General features: G+C 38.5%; 1 protein-coding gene across 4 annotated transcripts in view; it reads left to right on the top strand.

Moving 5' to 3' along the window:
* Positions 1 to 1,155: 1,155 nt before the first annotated feature.
* ppp6r3 (protein phosphatase 6, regulatory subunit 3) overlaps positions 1,156 to 12,493 on the top strand; it is a 33,746-nt gene continuing 22,408 nt past the window's right edge. For all 4 annotated transcript variants that reach the window (XM_086163564.1, XM_086163563.1, XM_086163565.1 and 1 more), the window contains exons 1-7: positions 1,156 to 1,338; positions 6,813 to 6,978; positions 8,820 to 9,053; positions 9,439 to 9,625; positions 9,743 to 9,880; positions 10,279 to 10,344; positions 10,882 to 10,994. In XM_086163564.1, the coding sequence (XP_086019690.1) occupies positions 8,827 to 9,053; positions 9,439 to 9,625; positions 9,743 to 9,880; positions 10,279 to 10,344; positions 10,882 to 10,994 (731 nt within the window). In that variant the 5' untranslated portion in view covers positions 1,156 to 1,338; positions 6,813 to 6,978; positions 8,820 to 8,826. The remainder of the gene's footprint in view (positions 1,339 to 6,812; positions 6,979 to 8,819; positions 9,054 to 9,438; positions 9,626 to 9,742; positions 9,881 to 10,278; positions 10,345 to 10,881; positions 10,995 to 12,493) is intronic.

Raw genomic sequence — 12,493 nt, forward strand, 5'->3', positions numbered from 1 at the left:
CTCTCCCCCCCACCCATCCACCCATCCACGCATCCACGCGTTCCGCTCGGTCGCCACCCACAGACTGAGTGTCATATGTCCGCATGGCGTTTGGATCCCTGCACCCGGCAAGGCGATTAACCAGAGGATTTGGGGGAAATCAAGAGATGCGTTTAGGTGTCCCGGGAAAAAGTAGGCCTTCCTCTTCCAACCCTCGGACTTCGATTCGACGTGACGTTTGGGAATTTGTGTATTTATTTATTTTTTTGTTTTGTTTTTTTGTTTTTAAGAATAGGATGCAACACTAGCGGCAGATGATGGATATGTTGGATTTGCACACTAAATTCAGTATATTATTTTGGCATATGCATTGAGAATTTAAGAAATAAATAATATTAACGTATGAATAAAGTTCTTTCAAGACCAATAAATATATGTATATAAAAAAAAATGTCTAAATATACACTTTCGTATGGATCGACCATTATATGTATAATGATCAATTAAATCTGTTTGGTAAGGCGTGAATGGAATATGAAGGAATAGCAAATTAAAATCCGACCATAATAAAAAAAGAAAGAAATTACTGCATTGTGAATGTATATATTGATTTGTATGTATTCTTTAGATTGACGCTTATATTTCTTATCTTGTACCTTTTGGGTTGGCGCTGCAAAAAAAAAGCAATTTCTCCATGTGGATAGAATAAATTGATACTAAATTTAAGGAGAATAAAACCTTGGAGGAATTTAAATATCGTCACAAGTGTCATTTAAATGAGTTTTTGTTATTCGAGGTCCTGCGTCCCTGCTCATCATGGAGCCGCTTCTGTATGTATGCGTCTTCCGTATTTGGGGCGTTCTTCAACGTGAGGGACGTGCGCATATTACGTAAATTTACGTAATTGACATTACTCTGGAATTTAATTTCAAACATCGTGGATTAATTGTGTTATTTTTATAAAGCTATATACATCAACCGTCGCCGTATAACTCCTGTTTTCGGGATGTAAAAATTCCCGTTTCGATCAAATAACGGATGGAGGCGTCACGATCTCTAGCCAATCAGATCTCGACTACTGGTTTGAGACAATGCTTTCTAGCCAATGGCGAGGCTCTAAATGTTTGAGTGACAAGCGCTGCAGCTGTAGTGGGGGAAGGGGTCGTTGAAGTTGACGGAACCGCCATCTTGAAAAGTGCTCTCCAGTGGTGTGTCTTTTCGCGCCTGTCAGAATCAGTTTTTAACGCTTTGTTTCTCTTAAGGAAATTATATGTCACCGTTGTACTGAGTGTATTGGGTCTCGGTCAAACGACAAGATAAGCTACATGCGGGGGACTCGTCTTATACCATTGTCCGTCGGTAGGTACACTTTCTAGCTCATGCTCCAGGTTGGTGCTGTAGCGACGATTAGCCAGCGGTCTCCAGATCCAGCCGGCTAACGTTAGCTGGCTAGCATGAAGCATACTTGGCCATATTAACATTGCTGTCAAGACACTTTGGATGTACGGTACTTCTAGCTTGAATGTGGGAAAACCAATGGTAAGATCAGATAGTAGTGGTATCCAGCGAAATACAGCCGATCGCGGCTTATTTTTAACACAGTGTTAAACTCGTCGAAGTAAACCAAACGCAAGTTTGATCCCGATCTTAGTTCACCAGGTTAGCCAACAATAGCTAGTGGCGCTAGCCTGTTTGACTTGTGTTTTTCTGCAACGATGCCGGTGATCTGATATTGGCCCCGATGTTCTACAAATGCTTCTTGTTGCTAATAATATACTTTTTCAGCATAACGAAAATTTGCTAGACATGCGTTACCTTACCCGATAAGAGCAAATCTGGTGATTAATCCGTGCTTAGTCTCAGTCAACGCTGGTCTAAACGCAGTGCAGTTTAACCGACTGTAAATAACATGTCTGTTTTAACTAACGTTGACTTGAATGCGATTGAATTGCGATAATTCCCCGAGACCAGGGACTTCTGTCTTCATATGGCTCCCGGTGGATTTAGTCGGTTGGTTAGAAGACAAGGGCACACTTAACTTTTAATTTCAATTTGAGAAGCGACATGATTTGCGTTCAGCAAATCGAAGGTGTGTTTACAACATGGCATCTCACGTACGATTTTAACATCAGCGACTGTTCCTCTGATTAGCCTGTGTGTTTCAGGCGTGTGTTAGTGGTTGACGCCTGTTTTCACTTTATTTTTCTGATTGTGCTGTTTAGTAATGGTGGATTTCGAATTTTTACTGTCTTAGAATTATTGTTCAGTTTACATACCGTTCCATTGGTGTGTTTTTCAGTCAATGTTATCACCTCATTTTGGTGGATTGGTTTGAGAGTGAACATGAACGTAGTCCAGATCAAGCTCAGATCATGTCACTGCCACAGTTTCCAATGTATATATGTCTAACATCTGTCTCAACAAATGATATTAATGTTATTGCACACCGTCTCATGGCACATTTTGGTGTCCTTTTATTTAAATATTACTGTGACTTTTGTGTATTTTATGTATCTGCTTGTATTTTTATACATACACAGTATAGAGACATAGTAACCGTTTCAGCACATACTGTTTCAGTTTAGTCTCATAACTCGTTTAGAAGAAATATCACACATATAGCTTGTGATTTCCATATCATATTCATAAATGTCACTTTTTGTTTATTCCAATTGCTCAAAGGAAAGTTATAAAACAGGTCATAAGTCCACCAAACACTATTATGGCAGTTTAATTGTTTAATCCCTTTTCCTCCTTTTTCATTTTTTAATTTTCTTACTGTTTAAAAACTACAAATTATTTTTTCCCTGGAGTAGGCCCATTAATACTCCTTCAGTCACAACATGTGAACATATAAAAAGTAGATACAAATTTATGTGCATGTAAAGAGAAAGTTAAGTGTTCTGTGCTACAGCTGATCACTGCTGCTATAAGCAACATATTGAACCAGTTAGCAGGTGCTCACGTAATGTTTCATGGATGTGCCTGGTGACATTCTGTTGTGGATTCCACATGTTAGCAGCATGGACGTTAGTGTGTAAATCATGCTATTCAGAGGTTATTGGTTTTAGTTATTGGGTAGCCGAAGAGTCCTGTTCATGAACATTCAGATTATTTTGAAGAACTCTTGTGTATACAGCGCTTGCAGTGACTTGCTTGAGAGAAGATTATTTTTGTAGATATACTTGCTCTTAACAATAGATTTCATTGTTAATGACCAGAGACAAATGATTCTCACCTGATCCCGCCAGCTTCAGATTTTAAATTAGCAAATACACAGACACCTCTTTGATGTAGAGCATCTAGAAATTGGTTGAGCAGCACTATGTGGTTTTACATGCATTAGCATTACAACACCTGAGAGATAAAGAAAATGTGGCAGAGGGTATGGGAAGTTTGGATAAACACATCCATTATTTTTGTTGACTCAAGTTCCACAATTCTAATTTTTTTCCAAGTCTCCTAAAATGACTCCTTGTTATTACTAAACAATTAAAAAAAAGCCAATAATCATCTTGTGCCTGATTAAACAACACAAAAAACAATTTTAACTAAACTCAGAACACCAACCAGGAGTTCTTTTCTCAGAACATTTCAATGTTAATTAGCCATTACACACGAACATGAATAGCCCCATCAAACATTTTTGTTTTAACTGCAAAACAAATGGCGATGCCTTAAAGTCACCCTGAACTACTTTCTACCTCTGGTATTTTAAAGAAAGTTAATGTAAAGGGCAGAAGTGAAAGTGCATCAAATAATGTAAGAGGATTCAATTCTATACATTCTTTGAGATGCTAACAATCTTTACTAGCTGTTCCTTTTAATGTAGATTCTGCTCTGTCTGCCACTTATTTTTTTGCAAAAAACACATATCATAAAGAGAATCTAAAATGAGACACCTTCACCTCCAGGTGAAAAAAGCTTGACTAACATTTGGTTTTATTATTGCATTGCAATTTTAACAATTGCAATCTGTAGCATTCAGTATTCCTCCACAAAAGAGGACAAGAACTTCACAGAGTGACTTCAGCACTTTGCATAATATTTAAAAAAAAAAACACAATTTTCTTTTGTTTCTTTTTTTTTTTAAATCTGATTTCACAAATCTTTTCAGATTTGTGCTTGGGCAAGCCAAGAGAAAACCCAGAACCGCCAGCTAAATTGTTTCCATCATTGACTTCAGAGGGTTCCGATGTGACCTATGTGATTTCCACAGAAAAGCAGATCAAATACCAAATGTAGATTGTACACAATATGACATTTTTGGGATTACAAATCCCATGTAGTACCAAAATTTAATACGCTTCAAATGTACAAGTGTTGCAAAAGGACTTTCTCACGGCACAGAATTGTTCTTGTGGTTAATAGTTTTTACATTCTGTAACTGGTATGTTCGTGAACCTTGCAATAACATTTTCTTTTTTCCAAAACACTGCAGTTGTAGTCATGTGTCCCTATCATGTTTAACTTTTGATAACTCTGTTTCTGTTTTATATTTTCACCACAACGTATTTCCAAATTACATGAAATATCATTATGTAAATATATATTTATAATTTTTCAATGAGAAAATGAAAGACAGCATCTTAGATCAATTGAACACTGTGACATGTTGGGACCTCTGAGTGTGTCTCAGGTGGTTTGATGGTCGTCCAGGCTTCAAGATGGCAGATTTACAAACATCAGCAGGATGGAGTTGACAGACATCCCAGAATACCCTAATCAGGGATGATGCACACATAGACACACACGTCCACTCATGCACGCACACACACACACACACACACACACACACACACACACACACACACACACACACACACACACACACACACACACACACTCACACAAACAAACCAGAGCTCTTGTACGTATAAGTCTGTGAGATGTCACTGCTGACAGCGACACAGAAAAAAACTGTCTGCATGCTGCTCCACCATTTTCAGCCTAATTTATGGTAAAGATCTGTTAGGATGAAAGGAAATGTGGCTTAAGGAGGGAGGATGGATGGAGAATGAGACCATTTTGTAAAATACCTTTCTTTTTAATTAAGTCATACATGGTCTTGCATCTAGTTAAGTTTCCAAATGGAAACCTCACAGATGCTTGATTGTCTGTCACCTCACTTCATCAGTGATAAATGTTAGAGATCCTGAAGTGAATCCACCTGTCAGCGGATCTTAAACCATGGATGATGAGACTTGCATTGTAGAAGTTGGAAAACATTAATATACTAATCTGTCAAAGTCAGATCAGTTGGCGGGTTGTAGCAATTCAAAGCAGAATATGTAGAAGTTAAAGAAATGAAAAGTACAACAAAAAAAGTCAAGTCAGCAAGCCTGGGATGATGAACGCTGCTTCTGAAAGAGCCCAGTACAGAATGGAGCTGCAGTGAGGATGGGGCAGATGGATGAAGTAGAATAGACTTATATCCTAACTCTTTATCTGTACTGTTGCAAAAGAAAATCATAAAATAATAATAGTTTGGCTCCCCCCCCCCCCCAAATGTTCCATTAGCATGCTCTTATTGGGTACTCTTCAAATTAATACACTAATGAGTTTTCAGACTGTTAATGACAAGCTTAAACATAAAAACAAATGACCTGAAAGTAAAATCAGAACTCTGGTCTGGTTTCTTTTGTTTAAACAAACAATACTGCCGCCACTGTCTCATGTCCTGCCTGAATCAGACCTGGACAAACCTATGTACCAACATATACTTGTAGATTTCAAATTGCAACAAAAATGGTCAGTTGAATTTCTCCTATGTGAACAAATGTAGTGAATGGATTTTGTTTCTGAAAAGATTTCTTGTGCGAAATAAGACAAAGCTGCAGGTTCTGCCTTGATTTTACATTAGCTGTTGACTCTTGTATCACCTACTGATAGATGATCTTCTCTCTCTTTTTCAAATCTGTGCCATTTCTTGCATAAATGCTTTAATAATCAAATTGCAGCTCTTGTTATTCAGTCGGAACTGATGGTATCAAACTAATAAATTGATATCTTATTATTTTTTTTACCCGTGGCATCAAAGTAGTCATTCCTTTGAAAACCCTGTTGCGTCCTGATGTAATTTTAAATGATTGGTGTTTAAAAAAACAACTTTGTAACTCTAAAATTTCTTTTGTCCCCCTAATGGATTAATTTGTGACAATTATGCAAGAAAAAACAGCTCTTTGTTGGGTCTGATTGTAGTCAAAGGTGCAATAAAGTACTATTTTTTTTTGGTTCTTGCATATGAAAAATAGCCATGGGTAAATGGAATTGGTAGATGCCTATCTGTCTGTGTGGATGACAAGATCGCCACCACTGTTCCATCAAACAGTCCTTAACATGAGCAGTTTATGAGGAGGATACTGTGTGTATTGTGTTAGAGGGAAAGCTTTCGTGAGGAAGCTGATTGGTGCTGGGAGCACACTAAGTGAAGGTACAGATTAATAGTTCATGATTGTTTGTCAAGGCAAAGATTTAGCAGAAATTTTTGAAATGTAATTTGTAGTTGCACTGGCCTGCCTTAGGCTGAGTCCAAATGTCTAGTTGTCACTTTCAGGCTCGATGATTTAAATCATTTTGGAGCTTTGCTGAGCAGTAGCTGTCTGTGCCGTGGGGGTGGGAAAGCAGAGGTTGCTGATCCATTCAGATTTGTAAATTTGAGAAATGGAAATTTGCAAAACTGGTATTGATGTTCTCTTAATTTGAAACTGAACTAAGTTGTAAGACAGTGAATATGTTAGACCCTATCCAGCTCTACATACCTCATCTAAACACGACTAATTTCACATTAAGCATTAAGTTTTCAACCATTTTCTTTTGTGCTTGCATTTCAGGTATGTGTTGTTGAACTGCTGTACGTGTACAATCTGCCAGTCTATACGCCGTTACTGTCTGCCTGTCTGCCTGACTGGCACCCCTGGAATGGGCCTCAACTCCCAAAGACAAGAACACACCTTTTTTTAACCTGAGCTCCACTGTCTGGACTCCAAAAAATTGCTGGTAAGTAGTTAATAGCCATAATGTAAAATGTAAAGTGTCACCATCTTTTGGATATCAAATCTAATTTATTACTCATGTTTTAAGGTGGAATCTTTTGGAAAATACATGGTTTGGTTCATATCACGGTTTTGGGATCTTTAGATCCCGAAAGTAAAGGTCTAAGTGAGGTTTGCAGTGTCAACCATGGAAACATATAGGTATCATTATTCAAATTAAAATGCATTAGCAGAATGGTTTTTTCATTTTCATAATTTGACTGCAATATTTATTTTGACTCATATAAAGTGAGTAATTAGTAATTCAAACTGCATTTTCATTTTCCTCATCTGGCCTGCTCAGACTGAAACCAAATTAAAAAGCAAAATACATTTAAGATTTAATATTTAAAACATACCCTGGCAATGTTAGATTTGAAAAATGAAATGCATTAGCAGAAATGCTTTTTCATTTTTACACTGTAGCAGCATGTTTTGCCTCCTAACTAAAGTGAGTAATAAGTAATCCAAGCTGCATTTTAATTTTCTTCTTGTGGTTGCGCTTTTTATGACACAATCAAAAAGAAAACAGAAGAACACTGCTTTCTGATGGATGCTGATGGCGTCCCCTTCCAGGCACTACTACATACAGTTGGTGAAGGCCAGAGAAGAAGCTAACTAGGGCAACAATGTTGATAATGGTGCCTGTTAGAGCAGGGTATTCAGCCAAGCTCTCCATAATCAGCTTCAGGTCTGCCACGGGCATCCCATTCAGAAATTGTGTGCAATTCTATCTGGTTTCATAATTGCGGGATTTGCGTGGCGGTGTTAGGGAGTGCCATGCTGACACATACCAGCAATCAGCTTGCAGGTAAACAGCTGAGTGTGTGGCGTATGATAGAGGCCAAACAAGCTGCAAAGACGTCATTCCTGCGCAGCTCTTAATTGCAAATCCAAATTGAATTTTGAACTAATTTCAGTGACGAGTCAAAATATGCTGCCACATTCTGAAAATGATTAAGCATACTGGTAATGCATTTTAATTTGTATGATGACACCTATATGCTTCTATAATCAACATTAATTAATTTCAGTTTTGCAAAAGTAAGGGATACGTCTTTGCCATAATGAAAAGGAAAAGCCTTTTCATTTATGGTCGGGTCTTAAAATGACAACTGTCTTAAAATTACAAAGAACTGACCTGCCATATTACAATTCGGTCTTCTATTTCCTGCCGAGAGGTGGAAGTATAGAACAGATTGTGCTGCATTTTATTCTACAGTGAAGGTCGAAAGAGCAGCTCATTGCTTTCCATGTAAAATGTTCCTGATGGAGTGGGGAAAAATGGCATTTTGAAATGAGGGACATTGTCGTGTTAACAGGTTGTTGTTTTTTGTTTGTTTTTTTTGTTTGTTTGTTTGTTTTTTCTCTTGGAATGCTTATGCTTGGAAACAAATAACAACCTAAGCGGGTTGTTTGTGAAAAGAGCTTTTGTAAATAGCAAATCTTACTTGAGATAAACCTAAATCCTGCACAAACCGTCCACGTCCAAATATGGTAGACATAAGCCGATCGTTTTTCAGTTTCATTCGTAAGTTATTTGTTTTGGTGATACTTGGAGAGCTAACTATATTGTCAGCTGTTACTTGGTACTGAACAAAACAAACACTTGAGAACCACAGCGGTATACAAAGTACCGATGCAAGATTGAACATTTTCCTTGTATGAAGCTTTAAGAACCGGTCATTCGGGTGAAACTGAGGGGTCACAGTTTGTGTTTGACATTTCCCATAAGATAGTTTGTGTGTGACATTATTATTATGTAAATATTTAATGTCAGCAATACCTTCTTTGTGATCTTTTTAGAGCCAACATGTTTTGGAAATTTGACCTCCACACCACATCTCACATTGACACACTGCTGGAGAAAGAGGATGTGACATTGACTGAGGTGATGGACGAGGATGACGTCCTGCAAGAGTGCAAGGCCCAGAACCACAAACTGGTGGACTTCCTCCTCAGACCACAATGCATGGAGGACTTGGTCACATTCATCACACAGGAACCTAGTACAGATGTTGAGGAGAAGGTTAAATACAAGTAAGGGAAAAGCTGATCTGTTTTTGATCAAGGAAGAAACACAAGAGGCCTGTATTTAATTCATTTGTCTGCTTTGCTGTCAAAGATCCCTGTAGCTTTTTTCTATGGAGGATCAGTACCTCCTCAAGTGACTGAAAATGTTGTCTTTGAAAACAACTTGTCATGTCAGACTGGGTTGAAAGTATTAGAGGTGCCCTAACCCTGTCAGTAACTTCAGTTTTGGGGAAAGAAAAGCATTTCTTCTTAAGGCATCATTCTCTCTCTACTTGAGCAGTAGATTGCCCAACTATTTATTTCCTTTCATTGTGATCCCTCCATCAATTAGCAAGTTGTAACAGTTGCTGTTTGGAATTAGTTACAATCACAAAGTGTTTTTTTTCCCCAGGTATCCCAACATATCATGTGAGCTGCTTACATCAGATGTGGGTCAAATCAATGACAGACTTGGAGAAGATGAAAAACTGCTGATGAAACTTTACAGTTTCCTCCAGAATGAGCCACCTCTTAACCCACTCCTGGCCAGTTTTTTCTCTAAAGTCCTGTCTATCTTGATAGGACGCAAGCCTGAACAGGTGAGTAGAGTCTGAGAACAGGCTGGTCAATTGTCTTATATTAATAACATGATTTGTCGTAACAAGGTCATATTTACCGTCTGTTTATATGCTATAAATATTTGTCTGCACTTTTAGATTGTGGACTTTCTGCGAAAGCGGGAGGACTTTGTAGATTTGATGATCAAACATATTGGAACATCTGCCATCATGGACTTGCTTCTGAGAATGCTCACCTGTATCGAACCGCAACAGTTACGACAGGACGTCCTCAATGTAAGTTGCAGGATAACTCTTGCCGAGCTCTGCTAAAATATACTCTCATCCATCCATCCACATACCAGGCATTTTGAACAGGTCTTGCAACCCAAAGGAACAAGCCTACAAGACACTGTTTCGCTGCTAACATTTGTGCCCGTACAGTGCTATGTCGGTTTCTCCTCAGTTTCTGTTTGCTTGCATGAAATTGATTTTAGAGCGCTTGTTGGGTGACTGGTAAAATGGAGTCGGAGAGCACAGCATTCGAAGCTGGGTTATGCTATTGTCATGGTTCTTGGCTCAGTAAATGTGATTTTTACAGGCACAAAAAAAGACATTTCATTTTTTTCCATATTAAAAACTGAATATATTTTTTGTTCCCCATTCCTAACCTCCTGTTGTTTGTCCTTTTTCAGTGGTTGAATGAGGAGAAAGTGATTCAGAGGCTGGTGGACATGGTGCAGCCTTCACAAGATGAGGACGTAAGTTTTTTTTCCCCTCCATTTTCATTGAGCGTGGTTTTGGTGACATGCTCTTTGAAGAATCTAAATCTACACCACATTTGTTTAGTTAATGTCCTCAAAATGGGAATATCTTCGTCTACATTTGATCAGCGGTCTGTTTAATTAAAAGCTTCTTGTATTCTGGAAGCCAGCCCCATTCTAGGTCCATAGATCGCTCTGGGAAACTGTAAGAATGTGTCCAGATAAGGGGGGGCCAGTTATTTGGGAAGTATTGTTCCTCGGAATGGTTATTGCACAACAATTAATTCCATTAGCATTTGATATTGAGTTTTAGGTGGAAATCCCAATTTCTTTGGCCAAGACTGTCAAACTGCATTGCTTTGTATGAGCCTGACGAAAAATGTTAATTTTTCGCAATTTGGGTAACATTTGTGGTACATTGTCTGATTTGAACCTGCACATAAATTCATTACTTGCTTTATCGCAGTTCCTTGGAAGCTGTCAGTGTCTAATTGGTTCTTTTATTCTCTTTTTTTTCTTTTTTAACAAAATTAGAGGCACTCCAATGCCTCCCAGTCACTGTGTGAGATCATCAGACTGAGCAGAGACCAGATGTTCCAGGTTCAGAGCTGCTCAGAGCCCGACCCACTACTTGCCACACTTGAAAAGTAAGTGTTCAACAAAGAAGAAACAAACAAGTTACAATAATAACAAAAAGAAAATCTATTTACAAGAATCAAATCAAATGCAGCCCTGCATATCAGGATAACCGGAAAGAGAAATCTACATTGTTACAAGGCTTGCCTCTCTAGAATGAGTGAATCATTCAAACTGAAGTTAATTTCTCAATTTAATGAGACATTGTGTTCTTTGTTTGTGTTGAGTGTTGGGTACGCGTGTTCAAGTTGAAATGGACAGCTTGAAGCGTGGCATTGATGTGCTCAGCCATATGCATTCTGAGTTTATCAGTGATGATTAGTTTTGCTTCCTAGCTCTGAATGAAAGTGAAAGTCCACTATTTTGTCGGACCTGCTCACCACTGTTTACTTAGTCTCACCTGCATTTAGTGCTCTCCACTTGTGATGGGATCGCTGAGGCTGCTTTTTAATCCCACATATTATGGTTTTTGTTCCCATTTTATAAAATTGAGTAGCTTGCCTTCAGATACAGACCAGATTGGAGGTATTTTCATATATTTATATGCCACATTAAATGTTCTGTATATAGATAAGAATCTATTCTCCTAAATTAGAATCTATGGTTTGTTTGTTTTGGTGCACTAGTATGAGAAAATTCCATCTGAGTGTAGTGGGTCTTGACCAAGACACACAACCCGTTTTTATTGGTGTCTCGAGGCATTCTGGGCTGTTGTGCTTTGGAATTTGAAATATTTTTAATAACCTAGCTCTAAGAAATAGAGTCAATGAACAGCTGTGAATTGTAGCAAGCAATATCGAATGAAATGGAGTCAGCGACAAATGTCCTTCATAGCGAGCGCTACCAGGTAGAATAGTTCATTAGATGCCCTGCATTGCATCACTCTACACGTGCCTTGAGGATTTCTGTTGTTTTGCACCACAGCCCAGACGTGGGATATTTGTAGCTCACATCTGCCGTCCTTTAGAGAGTAGTTGCGAAGATAAAATGCGGGATTCCTACAGAGCCTCTGGCTTTTTAGTATCAAATATAGGCATAAAAGCAATATGGGGTAATGTAATTCAAAAATGTGAAAGTGTTTCCATATGTATTTGTGGCATATGGTAATTCCTTACCAGAAAATCTTTACTTGAATGCCCAGTCAAACTGCGAGTGTATATCTTGTCACTCAGCAGTTCACATGTAGTTCACACGACTCATCCTGCTTGCAATGTGTCAGTGGGCTGCAGCCAGTCCCAGCTGACAATGGGTGAGAGACAGGGTGCACACCGGATAAGTTGTCTGTCAGTCACAGAACCACGATCATTCGAAACTGGAGGACATTTCAAACTAGTAGGGAAGTCCCAAGTATTGAGGAGTTCCGTCCCTTGCTTGAAATACATTGCCAGGCGTTTAATACAGTCTTTAATTGGTGCTTGCTTGTGGGTATTTATTTTGCCTGGTGTTTGGTGAAAAGCATGGTCTGTTTAGTAGAGATCAGGTGACTGGTTTAGCCATTGAAGAATATCAT

The sequence above is a fragment of the Fistularia commersonii genome, chromosome 17, assembly GCF_037954325.1.
Source record: "Fistularia commersonii isolate RoL2024-O1a breed Wild chromosome 17, RoL_Fcom_v1.0, whole genome shotgun sequence".
NCBI lineage: Eukaryota > Metazoa > Chordata > Actinopteri > Syngnathiformes > Fistulariidae > Fistularia > Fistularia commersonii.